The 14,567-nt window shown below is 41.1% G+C and overlaps 1 protein-coding gene across 1 annotated transcript; it reads right to left on the reverse strand.

Annotated features, from left to right (window-relative positions):
• Positions 1 to 3,413: 3,413 nt before the first annotated feature.
• ttl (tubulin tyrosine ligase) lies at positions 3,414 to 9,887 on the reverse strand. The gene is made up of 7 exons (XM_084165015.1): positions 9,447 to 9,887; positions 8,734 to 8,812; positions 8,374 to 8,606; positions 7,972 to 8,107; positions 7,518 to 7,787; positions 7,171 to 7,314; positions 3,414 to 4,929 (listed from the first exon to the last, which is right to left on the reverse strand). The coding sequence occupies exons 1-7, from the start codon at positions 9,613 to 9,615 to the stop codon at positions 4,728 to 4,730; spliced, it is 1,233 nt and encodes a 410-aa protein (XP_084021141.1). The 5' UTR covers positions 9,616 to 9,887; the 3' UTR covers positions 3,414 to 4,727.
• Positions 9,888 to 14,567: the final 4,680 nt, after the last annotated feature.

Below are 14,567 nucleotides of genomic sequence, written 5' to 3' on the forward strand. Positions count from 1 at the left end.
AAGTGAGAAATATGTTGAGAGAAATTGAATGACCAGTATCAAAGATCATTTACACCTGTAACCAAATAGCTAGAGTTCTATATATATCAGATCTCAGTGGCTCTATGTATTGATTTTGGCCAAGTTCGAGAGCATCACAACTGTGATGTATTATGGGTAAATTGTGACTGACATTGATAATATTGAATCGTTATTTATGCGAGATGATTTGTAGATCAGTCAGTCTCGACTAGCCTTTAAAGTCGGCTGCAATGTGGAACACACCCTTTGTGTCAGTGGGCTATTGCTGAGTCAGCATGACTGTCATTCAGTTGGTTAAGTCAATGTTGGCAATTATGTACAAAAAAATTATGCTACAATTTCTATATGATTTTCTTTCATGTTATATCTAGTGTACATCCCTGGGTCTTATATCAGTTTACACCACAAGCGATGTCAGGAGATTCACATCAACGATACATTTTATTCTACATGATATTATTTTATACAAACAAGTTTTCATGCAAGAGTTTGAGAAACATTAGCTAAAGAAAACACAACATAGGCATTCCTCTGACTACATACAGTTCAGTAAAATCTTGTTGACTGGAGGAGAACTTAACATTTCAAATGTGCCAATGTTGCTGTTATGTCTTATATGGATTTCTTTCTTCTTGGCTGCCTTGGTTTGTGAAAATGTTTGATAATGACCGATTTAAGTTGCAATCTGCAACTTCATTGTCTCCCATGGCAATGGTGGTACACTCAAAGGAAGTTACAGATAGCTCTTTAAAGGCTTTGAAATACCTAAAACCCACATATTCATAGCTAGAGAAGTATTACTAAGGGGGAAAAGAATGACATTGATTTTAGACATACAAGCAAGTTTTCTTTGGTAAGAAATAGGAATTCATAAAATACAATGATGAAGAATCAGGTAAATAAAAATGGGAAAAGTTAATTGCAAATAAACTGAGGAGAACCAGATGTTACAAAAGATTGTTAATTGTTCAATCTTTTGTGATTGTTCAAACAGTCACACAGACCAGATAGCAATAGCCAAATGTATCTCTTTACAATCAAACAAATGAAAGGTGCATTTATATGCAGGTCTATTGCTTCTTCCAAACATCAAGAGGCAATTCCCACTAAGGCACCCCTTCCCTTTGATTGAAAGACATTTCCCTAATTTTGATAATAATACTGATAATTGTCATTGGATGATTTCCAATGTGTTGAATAATACAGTTTAGCTCTTTAAAAAAATACAAAAATAATAATCTAGAAACAAACCCCTTTTTATGCCCCTCTGATATACAATCTAACCGAACAATCAACCGCAAATACTTTATAATATAATGAATAGCCATTGTATGCTTTGACCATTTGTATATCAAATAGATTATATTTTAGCAGTTTTTCACTTGTCCGTACTTCATTCCCCATAACAATCTTGTAAACATAAGATAGTGATTAAAATATATGTGCCAATGTTGTCCCTTAAGTGGTGTTTCACTCAAAACATGTTGAAGCATAACCTCAACTACAATATTTGAAAATGTGTGATAATGAAGAGAAGAGGTAGTGGTTAAAGGGGCAATCTGCAGTTGTACCCATTGATTCTTGAATAATATAACTTGTACATGCCTCATGAGCTTAGCTCAACTGCCGTACCCCATCAGAACCCAAAATACACTATATATACAGAAGTATGTGTACACCCCTTCAAATTAGTGGACTTTGCTATTTCAGCCACATTCGTTGCTGACAGGTGTATAAAATTGAGCACACAGCCATGCAATCTCCATAGACAAACATTGGCAGTAGAATGGCCTTACTGAAGAGCTCAGTGACTTTCAACGTGGCACCGTCATAGCATGCCACCTTTCCAATAAGTCAGTTCGTAAAATGTCTGCCCTGCTAGAGCTGCCCCGGTCAACTGTAAGTGCTGTTATTGTGAAGTGGAAACGTCTAAGAGCAACAATGCCTCAGCCTTGAAGTGGTAGGCCACACAAGCACACAGAACGGGCCCGCCGAATGCTGAAGCGTGTAAAAATCGTCTGTACCTCGGATGCAACACATACTACCGAGTTCCAAACTGCCTCTGGAAGCAACGTCAGCACAATAACTGTTCATTGGGAGCTTCATGAAATGGGTTTCCATGGCAGAGCAGCCGTACACAAGCCTAAGATCACCATGCGCAATGCCAAGCGTTGGCTGGAGTGGTGTAAAGCTCGCCGCCATTGGACTCTGGAGCAGTGGAAACGTGTTCTCTGGAGTGAAAAATCACGCTTCACCATCTGGCAGTCCAACAGACGAATCTGGGTTTGGCGGATGCCAGGAGAACGCTACCTGCCCAAATGCATAATGCCAACTGTAAAGTTTGGTGGACGAGGAATAATGGTCTGGGGCAGTTTTTCATAGTTCAGGCTAGGCCCCATAGTTCCAGTGAAGGGAAATCTTAATGCTACAGCATACAATTACATTCTTGACAATTCTGTGCTTCCAACTTTGTGGCAATGGTTTGGGGAAGGCCCTTTCCTGTTTCAGCATGACAATGCCCCTGTGCACAAAGCAAGGTTCATACAGAAATGTTTTGTCGAGATCGGTGTGAAAGAACTTGACTGGCCTGCACAGAGCCCTGACATCAACCCCATCGCACACCTTTGGGATGAATTGGTACACCGACTAATTTCCCAACATCAGTGCCTGACCACACTAATGCTCTTGTGGCTGAATGGAAGCAAGTCCCAGCAGCAATGTTCCAACATCTAGTGGAAAGCCTTCCCACAAGAGTGGAGGCTGTTATAGCAGCAAAGGCGGGACCAACTCCATATTAATGGCCATGATTTTGGAATGAGATGTTTGACGAGCAGGTGTCCACATACTTTTGGTCATGTAGTGTATAAGCTTGGTTTACTCCAATATTTGTAAACAAAGTAAATGTAAACAAACACTAGCCTATATAGCCTCAAAACATGGTAAAAACTATAATGTTGATATCATGGATGGTCAGTCCTTGCATCCATAGCTCTGTCTATGAATTTGAGAGTAGTTACATTTTTCCAGCCCCATCCCTTAGCTTTTTACTGAAACAGAAGCGCTTTGTTATTGTTTCAACTGCGGATTGCCCCTTTAAAGGACTAACTAATACTTAAAACAAAGTTTAACATATGCCAAAGTAACTTAATCTAAGAGTTAACTGTGGGTGATAATGCTACAAAGCCTCTGTAAACTGAATGTGGTCAGGTGGTCAACACTGAATATTACAGTTTAACACAAACAGACAAGGGCAGGGAAAACTACTTTTTAGCATGCAGGTATCACAACTCCACGTAATATCATGGAAGCTGTGCAACACCATAACCGACAGCATTAGTAGTCTAAAAATACTTTTAAAATAAAAATAAAAACTTACATTGACAAAGTAGTTTGTGGGGTTGAAGCTACTACATTTACTACAGGTTTTAAGGAAGCAAGCAAAAACTAACAAGACATTCACTTTCTATGAAACAGACCATTTTAAAGGCAGCTCTTGGCTAAGAACTCTCAGTATTAGAGGCAAAAGGGGAGAGTGGGCCTACTTGCATTAGGACACACAACAGACACTGTAACATGCTTCCACACCAACATGCAATCTCTCTTAAAATCACAAACAAAAATGGATCTACAGCTGTAGTGGAGATCCCCATGCGTAACCTTTAGAAGGTTCAAATGGGTTGAAATGTTCTGAAGTTGCAAAGCTAGTCTCAAATTAACAGGGGAGGTTTATCTCTAGTCATTCCACAAATGCTCTTTGTTGACAGAGAAAAAGGAGTCATCTGTCTAGGAATCTTTTCTTATACAGTGTGAATGAACAACAGACTTAAACAACACTGACTAAATGAACTTGAATAAAAGTCTGTCAAAAATTGAAGACCTAACACTACACAGCGTGCATGGAATAATAGCTATCAAATAGCTATAATACAATTTCAGTAGCAATAAAATGTAGCCTAATTTCTGATTTAATCCTCTTTTAAATTACAGTACAAAACTCTCTGGGGCTTTGTGAATAACCATGATATGAAGTATGCCTATAATCAACGTTTTTTCCCCTCACAATGCTAACTTTTGTGGATAAAATCCAAAAATCTCCAAACCCAGAGAAAAAAACTAGCCCACACAGACATACACACTTGCCTGACCGACAATACACAGGCTCACATAACACACACAGTAGCAGAGGCGCTATGCTAAATCGACAGGTTGCACCTTTAAGGGGGTATGGGTGGAGATGTAAGGCACTAAAGTCTGTATAATAAGTGAAGCGTCCCCTCCATCTTCAGAGGTCGTCCATACACAGTCTAGGGGCGCCTCAGTGGCAGCACGGGATCACAAGGGCATCTATTCTTGTTCTGGGACCCCCAAATACGTCATCAGTCAGTCTGTCGCCCATTTATCTTAATCATCATCACCATCCGAACATTCACCAAGTCTCCACACATTCATATACTGCATGCCTGTTCAGGCTTTCCTCTGAAATGCACTTCCGCTGTGGGGTATGGGAGAGAAGACTGTGGTAGCACATACGAGAAAGTAACACAATCTTCAGTCAATCACAAGGGTAATCCCCTTCGAGACAAAACTTGCCATGCAAGAACCAATGAGATGGCAAAGCTTCCTGGCCTGTGGGACATCTCGGGAAAAGCGTAGGAGTGAGGAGCAGAGGGCGGAGGTTGGAACTTTTGAAGCAGAGGAGGAGGGACTTACAATCGGGTGAATGGGCCCACGTGGAGGGGTCCTCTCAGTTTCGGAGAGGAACAGGATGAGGTAAGAGTGGAAAAGGAGGGGGAGGAGTAAGGAGCAGGGGAGGAGGAAGATGATCGTGGTTCGGAATCATTGTTCAGTGGGAAGACACTGGAGATGGCTACGTCCACGATCCCTTGGCATAGCTCCGGGTAGAGTTTCCTAGAGGAAGGAGAGATAACAGTGCAATTAATAAGATGCCCCTTAAATCAGGCTTAGATTATACCGGGAAGAATGAATGATTCAAAGGACAATTTTACAAGCACATTTAGGTTCACCAGGAAGTCAGCGATCCAAAGACAAAACATTAATTAAGCCTAACATGGGAGGTTATCATAGCCCTCTCAGCTTTGGACAATGAAACAAACATTTTCAAAATAACTTAAACTAGCGTGAACTAACAAATAAATAACTGCCGGTCGGTCTGAGTAGAACAGAGCACACGCCATGCACAGGACTCAGGGCTCATTTGAGATAAATGGCAAATAATTAAATCACATTGTCTCACACTTTAATTTGGGAGTGAGGCCCTTTACTCTGAATGCAAAATGTAATGGAAAAATAATAAAAGGGGAAGTAAGGTGTAGGCCCTTTTGTGAAAATAAGAGTTGAACAAAAATGGTATGAATAAAATGTCATGAAAAACCTGCAACAGTATAACAGACGTAAAGAGAGGATGAACCAACTGAGTGCAGGCAAGAGGAAGATGATGAAGAGGAAGATAGAGACAGCAGGTAGAAATAGGCTATAAATACAGTACATTCGCAAATTGTTCAGACCCCTTGATTTTTTCCACATTTTGTTACGTTACAGCCTTATTCTAAAATGGATTAAATCGTTTTTTCCCCCTCATCAATCTACACACAATACCCCATAATGACGAAGCAAAAACAGGTTTTTATAATTTGTTGTACATTTATTTTAAATAAAAATCTGAAATATCACATTTAGATAGTATTCAGACCCTTTACTCAGTACTTTGTTGAAGAACCTTTGGCAGCGAATACAGCCTGAAGTCTTCTTGGGTATGATGCTACAAGCTTGGCAAACCTGTATTTGGGGAGTTTCTCCCATTCTTCTCTGCAGATCCTCTCAAGCTCTGTCAGGTTGGATGGGGAGCGTCGCTGCACAGCTATTTTCAGGTCTCTGCAGAGATGTTCGATCGTGTTCAAGTCCGGGCTCTGGCTGGGCCACTCAAGGACATTCAGAGACTTGTCCCGAAGCTACTCCTGCGTTGTCTTGGCTGTGTGCTTAGCGTCGTTGTCATGTTGGAAGGTGAACCTTTGCCAGAGTCTGAGGTCCTGAGCGCTCTGGAGCAGGTTTTCATCAAGGATCTCTCTGTACTTTGCTCCGTTGATCTTTCCCTCGATCCTGACTAGTCTCCCAGTCCCTGCCGCTGAAGATAATCCCCACAGCATTATGCTGCCACCACCGTGCTTCACCGTAGGGATGGTCAGAGTTTCCTCCAGACGTGACGCTTGGCATTCAGGCCAAAGAGTTCAATCTTTGTTTCATCAGACCAGATAATATTGTTTCTCATGGTCTGAGAGTCCTTTAGGTGCCTTTTGGCAAATTCCAAGCGGGCTGTCATATGCCTTTTACTGAGGAGTGGCTTCCGTCTGGCCACTCTACCATAAAGGCCTGATTGCTGGAGTGCTGCAGAGATGGTTGTCCTTCTGGAAGGTTCTCCCATCTCCACAGAGCAAATCTGGAGCTCTGTCAGAGTGACATCGGGTTCTTGGTCACCTCCCTGACCAAGGCCCTTCTCCCCTGATTGCTCAGTTTGGCCGGGCGGCCAGCTGTAGGAAGAGTCTTGGTGGTTCCAAACTTCTTCCATTTAAGAATGATGGAGGCCACTGTGTTCCTGGGGACCTTCAATGCTGCAGACATTTTTTGGTGCCCTTCCCCAGATCTGTGCCTCGACACAATCCTCCCTCGGAGCTCTACGGACAATTCCTTCGACCTCATGGCTTGGTTTTTGCTCTGACATGCACTGTGGGACCTTATATAGACAGGTGTGTGCCTTTCCAAATCATGTCCAATCAATTGAATTTACCACAGGTGGACTCCAATCAAGTTGTAGAAACATCTAAGGATGATCAATGGAAACAGGATGCACCTGAGCTCAATTTCGAGTCTCATAGCAAATGGTCCGAATACTTATGTAAATAAGGTATTTCTGTTGTTTATTTGTAATACATTTGCAAAAATGTCTAACAACCTGTTTTCGCTTTGTCGTTATGGGCGTGTGTAGATTGAGGAGGGAAAAAAACATTTTATCAATTTTAGAATAAGGCTGTAACGTAACAAAATGTGGAAAAAGGGAAGGGGTCTGAAAACTTTCCAAATGCACTGTATATGTATATGACCACTAGGAGGAGAAGGACATAAAATAGTACTGACTGTGCGCAGGCCGGAGCTCCATTGATCTCGATCAGCCACACCTTGAAGCTCTCGTCCACCATGAAGTCAAATCCAAAGAGCTGGAAGCTCTGATAGGACAAGTGCCTAGTGCTGATGGCTGGCTCAATGCATGTCAAACAGCTCCTAGGAGACCAGACAGAACCACCATTGTCAGGAGTCTAAGTAGAGTAGTTGTGTAGCAAATCCCTGTACATAGCTATTTGTAGAACTATGTATGTTAGGGAAAGGTCATATTTGCAAGGTCATCTGACAAAAAAGGGTATCTTTCCATCTTCAATTAAGTAAACACAAACATCACAGCATAGGACAGGAAAAGAAGTAGCTACCTTATGATCTGCTTGATCTGAGGTAAAACGCTGGTCTCCAGTGCTACGTTGTGGGTGCTCAGCAGGTACTGCCGGAACTCGTCGAAGAACATCTCGTTGCCCTCCTCGTAGCGGCCGTAGTTCTGTGAGTGCTCTTTCTGGATGCAGTGGTTAGTCAGGTGGCTGGTCATGTCCTGGAAGTTGGAGCTGTTGTAGGGCTCTGACGCCGTCCGCAGCACACCCTCCCGGTAAAGGTAGATGTTGTACTGATGGTCCACGAGCACCCAGCTCCTAAGAACAACAGCAAACCCGCAGAGTCAGAGACTACTGGGCAAAACACCAGCGATAACATTGCTTCTGTTACTATTCCTGAATTGTGTATTATAAGGCTATATGTTATTTTGTTGGTAAGAAATATGTAATAAACACACTAGATGTGCAATCACTCACAAAAAGATTAGTATCAGCTGCTTACCTGATGTCAAATTTACGGTTGCCAGGTTGCAGCAGTAGTGGTCTTTCTAGGTACTTCTGAATGACATGAACCTGCCCTTGATTATCAATGAACTCCAGCAATTGATTTGCATCGTGGGATATCAAAATTCCAGCACCTGGAACAAGAAAACCAAGCCAAGCCTCATATTTGTATACAATCCTTGGTAAACATATTTTGCCAACAAAGAGTTTGTAACTCCCTGGGTAGTCCAAGGAAACTTCCAAAAACATGAGGCAACCATTAGCTTAAAAATTGAGATTCTTTAGGCAACAATGCTATCATATTTCCCCCATAGTGCCCAATGACTACAGTAAAACAGTATCTAGCAGTACCAGCTGTCAATAGAAACCCAAGCCTTCAGACGTGATGATTGGGATGTACCTTTTGCTCCAGAAGATGACTTGGCGATCCACACTGTTCCCTCTCCACTTTCCTTCCTTGAGTGATAAGAGGCCAGGAAAACTTCTCTTTCATCTGTCTTGGGGTTACTTTTCAGGTGGCTGATGCCATTCTTTGCAGGAGCGACGGGGGTGTTGAGGTTAGTAGGATAGATGATGTAGGATTCAGGCAACCAGTTGCTGGGGTCTGGAAGCTCTGGGCTAGTCTTGATTAACCTGCACAATGTAAAGAAAGACAATATTGATGATATTTACAGCATCAGTGTGAATTACAGTGAAAAGTACAGTATCAGAGTGAACATTATTACACAAACCTTTTCAATACCAAAGTTCAAATACCTACTTGACTAAAGATGCTTTGCGGCACAACTTGTCTGCTCCTCTGTAATAATTCACTAATTGCATCAGTCCTGGCTCATGACCTATGGAGGATAAACAAACACATGCAAAAAAAAGTGATGACAATAGGGTGGAGTAAACACAGGAAAGCATTTTGCACGTGTCTGGTCCTTTTCCCTCTCTGTGGTCAAACTTCAACGTGTCCAATAGGGCCTACTTGTGGCATCCTCTTACTCATCCGCAGAGGATGTGATTCAGTGACCAAGGATTCATGTGGATACAGTGATGTCACCAGCATAAGGTTTAAATGTTGTAAACGAAGTAGCCAATAGAGTCTAGACTATAGGCTCCAGGATAGTCAAGCCCAAAATATGAATCATAAAGTGAAACAGGGGTGGGCCACGAATCAATAATTAAGGAACATTATCAGTGGTATAAGGGAGTAACTTTCTTATACATTGCATAATGCAGAAAATGCAGCTGTCCACCTTAGACTCCCAAGAAGGAGGCTGGGATCGATGCAGTGAGTGCCATAATAGCACTGGTGGAGTGTGTGTATCAACTATGGGCCTCCATCATAGCTCTACATAAGCTGTTTCATGCGACACAATTCATGGGTTCAACTTGAGGGTGAGAACAAGAATATTGATACTCCAACAAAAGGTATTCAAAGCAAGCAAGACCATTTACTGAGTATGCCAAAAGTGCTACTCTTACCAAGCCGTCCAAATGGCAGTCTGTTCCGTTCGCCGAACATCAAATTGAATCGGGGATTATCCCTTTTCAGTCTCTTCCATTGTCCAGTTGCGACGAGAATTTTGGAAACTTCAGCATATATGGTGCTGTTGTCGTCTCTTGCGACAAATGTATACATCGGTGCATTCATATTACAACAATATTATATGTGCAAAAGCACACAACAAAACGAATTATTAGCTAGCTAGCGCAGGTGTAGCTAGTGAATTTAGCAGACTGGCTGGCAAGCGCTATCTCGCGGACGGCTGTGTCTGTGGCATGATGATGAGACAGTCATATCCAGGTTCTAAAAAAAAGTGCTTCGCGTGTTCTTGCTGCTAGTGAATGTCTTTCATGATCACAAAAGTCCTAACTACTTCATGTTGCATGACTCTGGTCTAACGTTACATTTCAGCCATGGGTGCCGGATTAGGGTGTGACTGACTAACGTAACGTTACTTGGTCCCACGTCTGGCTGAGATCCTCAGGCTTGTCCTCTCTGGCTTGCTAGCTAATGTTACGTTGCTAGCTAACTTGCTGTCGTTTACTGGTAGCTGAATATATTTCTTAATTGTTGTTTAATTGGTTATCTATGTAAACTGCTACTTTCCTAAGATATTTGTTGTTTAACTTGGGTGGGGAAAAAACGACCAATGATAAGAAATTAAAATGTTCCTGTAACGGTTATGTTAAGGAGCTTTCATGACAACTCGGAACTCGAAAAATAAGAGCTAAAATCATGACGTCAGTGATGTTCAGGTCGGAAATAAGGAGCTCTAGAAAGATGCCCGATTTTTTAAATTGGAAATCCGACTTCGATGACGGTTCAAAACGATTGTTCCCAGACGGAGCTCGTTTTTTCCCCCGGAGTTCCCAGTGGTCTTGAACGCGCTGGAGTAAATTGGAGACTTCCGAGTTCCCAGTTGTGGTTATTGTAGTCTTTATATTCTGGTACCTCACTTAAGGTGATCAAATGAAATACCTTCTTAAGAGTAAAAAGCAACAGTTAAATGTTAATTTTTTTATTTCAACGGTATATTTCCTCATCGTAATGGCATAGCAATTCATAACAACGGCAATTTCGGTATAACGGAAATGTTGATATCCTGCATATCCCCGATATCCCGGTGCGGACCCCCCTTCTTAAAAGGGTCCTCGCGCTCAGTATCTATATGGACAGCCCTGCCCAAATTGTTGATGTGTCGCGCAGCTGAGAGTCCAGTGTGGAGAGTGAGACCACTGAGCTATAGACAGGTTTTTGACATTTTAGTCATTTAACAGACGCTCTTATCCAGAGCGACTTACAATGAGTGAGTGCATACATTTTTCATACTGACCCCCCGTGGGGTTGTTAAACAACAAAACCGACGTGTGCGCAACTATGGGGCAAAACAGACAGGGTTGGCTTAGATTGTTGACAACAATCAATGTTTATTGAAAAAGCAATAGGAGGACAGGCTCATTGTAATGGCTGGAATGGAATCAATTGAACCGTATCAAACACATGAAACATATGGAAACCATGTGTTTGATTCCGTTCCATGGAGTCCCACACCAGCAGTGTCCTGATGAGCCCTTCCCAGTTAGTTTATATGCTGGCCACAACAACAATATGGTGCTAGTTAAAACCTGTAAAATAAAGTGATGTTCACCATCTGGATTTGGTCACCATCTCCAATTGCAGTCTACACGAGAAATAACTTGTAGGCTAATATTGGTAGTAACCATATGGATGTCACGTGATACAGTCTACACCGCTCAATTGGGAGAGTTTGCGCTGCAAGCCGGCAACACAACAACACTGGGCACAGTGTCCTTCGCTCCGCTTGCCGCAGTAAAGAGAGGGAAGTAGCTAGATAGTTTAGCCAGGCCAGGTTGACAGCTAAAGCACATTTATTGAAGTGATTTTCACATAAATGTACAACTACGGCATTAACGTCTAACGTTAAATTTTTGTAAATAATGCTGAGCGATTAGTGTTTTTCTAGGTTGTTCGGTTTTGGTTCGATTATTCAAAAATAATCACGGTTTTCGATTTTGATAATTTTTAAAAATGTTAAATGCATTATGAAAGAATGACATTAACATATTTTTTTTTCTCCTTTATAATGGAAATTCCAAAGCCAAAAATAGTGAACATTCAATTGCCAAAACATTGAAAATATTCCATTGTCTCTGTCAGGTCCACATTGGGTAAAAATCAATAGAAAAATAGGACATTACTATGAAATAATAAAATATTTCAGTTGTGTATATTAGTTTGAGTTTATTTATTCTTGCTCACAGATAAAACTGAAGAAATGCTGAATTTACATTACTAATAATTGCAAAACACTCATTTAAAAGATTTACTTGACAGAAATAGAATACAGAACACTTGAAACATTACAATACATTTTTCATGATGGAAATTGAAATATTAAAATGTGATTGTAAAAAATAGAATTTTTAGGAAAACCATTTAAGAGCTAGAGTTATTATACAGTAGTTTTGATCATCTCATCTCTGCTAAGGCTAGCAGCCAAAAAGCCAGACAACGTTATCTCTGTACTCCCCATACTGTTCTGTCTTTAATCATCCTATTCAGCTAGGATAGCTGCAGAGCTGTCTGACTAAATCATTTTACTAGTTCTTCAAAGAAGTTAAGGCATACTTTCACGAATAATTTTTAGTCATTTAGCAGACGCTCTTATCCAGAGCGACTTACAGTTAGTGCATCATTTTTTTCTTCTTCATACTGGCCCCCCGTGGGAATCGAACGCACAACCCTGGCGTTGCAAGCGCCATGCTCTACCAACTGAGCTACACGGGACTAATAACGACTCATTATTATTTGTAGATCAGTATCAGTCACAGTTTACCCATGATACTTTGCAGTTTTGATCCTCTCGAACACGGCCGGTGTCATGGCAACGTTTGCTAGCTAATGCCAAATATTTTTTTCTAACTAAACCAAGATAGACCACAGCCTGTCGTTTCCAACGGGAACAAATTAGTCATATTGGGCAGAACAAGCAAGGAGGTGGGCAGAGCAAACCACGAGCTAGCGAGATCCTATTGGCGGGTTTTAGCAGACATCTGCATATTTCCGTTAGGGAACGCCTACTCAGAAGTGCGCGTGTGCAATAACTAAATTCGCCTAAAAAACAACGCGATTTTTAAAAACTTTTGCAAAGGGTAAAGTCTGCAAAACTTTGTCCACTCTGTTCATAACATATTCACATTTTAGGAACAGAAAACTGTATTGAGATCAAATGTTTCATCGATGACAAAGTTTGCAGAATATCGGCCAAAATCCATATCGTTCCATCTTCTCCCACTCCGCCAGTGGGCTTCCTCATATTTGGTAGTGAGTGGAAATGCCAAGCGGATGCTTCACATTTATACATCCGGTGAAATATCTGTCTCATTGTTCTAGCTGAACTAGGAAACTCTGAAATGTCCGACTTGCTGATTCGTTGAACGTGTATAACTACAAGCAGTTAGCAAGTCGAACATTTCAGAGCTTCCTAGTTCCGACTAGTACAAAAGCAGTCGTCACTAGTTACCACAGCCACAAATTCAACCAACCGGCTTGCAGGGGCAGACGAGAGATGCATTTCTTGTATCTAGTGATCCATCAATGATTTTGTTATTTGTTAGCTATAATAAAACCAACCATTCTAAATGCAAAGTGATAATCGATGTCTTATTCAAACTTAGCTTGCAAGTTTATCATGATGTTTGCCCTTACTCATAGTAACTTGTCTTAACCCAAAATACTGTAGGTTTAAGTGGCTCTTTCCTTGTAGAATGTTGACAGCTGTATAGAACACATTGTATTGCTAAGATGCTCAAGCTTAACTTAATAGTTGCACTCACCGACACAGGATAAATGTATCCCTCATGCTGGTCCTGACCAAACCGGTAAATTGCCCCTCACTATAGCTGCACTTTTAGTGGTCTTCTCCACTTTTAATGCTCTTATGCTCATCCTTGAAAAATGCCATAAGGTCTGAAATAGACAAAGTCAACATACTCTACAAACAATTATCTAGGCTAAGTAATACAAAATTATTTTTTTTATCTACTGCTCTGCTAACTAGTTAAAGTGTAGTCAGTGGCTAGCCAAGACAGAGAAAGGGGATGTAATCAAATCAAATCAAATTGTATTGGTCACATACACATATGTAGCAGATGTTACTGCAGGTACCGAAATGCTACATGTAGCGAAATGCTTGTGTTCCTAGCTCCAACAGTGCAGTAGTATAACAATTCACAACAATACACACAAATCTAAAAGTATTCATTTCAATACAGCACATGGATTCAACATGGATTAGGCACAGGTCTCTGATCGCACTGGTGAACGGTAGCTGACAGTGTCGGCTAGAGATGACATGCAGGAGCTTCCTGCAGGAATTTGTAGTCTTGCTGAGGTCTTCTCTGTTGCTAATTAGCTTTTCAAACTTTTGAGGGTAAATTGAGGCGAATATATTGATAAAACTCACCATGTCCGAGAGAGAATTACACCAAGCACATACTGTACATAATTTGAAATGTTTCTAAAAATCACTATGTAAAAAATGAATGGTGGAAAGACAATTGGAAACATTTCCGTGTTTGGCCGTTAGGTTTTATGGGTATGATGATGGGTATGATATGCAGAAGATAGCCTTATTTGGTAAAAGACCAAGTCCATATTATGGCAAGAACAGCTCAAATAAGCAAAGAGAAACGACAGTCCATCATTACATTAAGAGATGAAGGTCAGTCAATACGGAACATTTCAAGAACTTTTAAAGTTTCTTCAAGTGCAGTCGCAAAAACCATCAAGCGCTATGATGAAACTGGCTCTCATGAGGACCGCCACAGGAATGGAAGACCCAGAGTTATGTCTGCTGCAGAGGATAAGTTCAATAGAGTTACCAGCCCAAAGAAATGCTTCACAGAGTTCAAGTAACAGACACATCTCAACATCAACTGTTCAGAGGAGACTGCGTAAATCAACCCTTCATGGTCGAATTGCTGCAAAGAAACCACTACTAAAGGACACCAATAAGAAGAGACTTGCTTCAGCCTAGAAACACAAGCAATGGACATTAGATGTGTGGAAATCTGTCC

The sequence above is a fragment of the Coregonus lavaretus genome (assembly GCF_964263955.1).
Source record: "Coregonus lavaretus genome assembly, chromosome: 1".
Lineage (NCBI taxonomy): Eukaryota > Metazoa > Chordata > Actinopteri > Salmoniformes > Salmonidae > Coregonus > Coregonus lavaretus.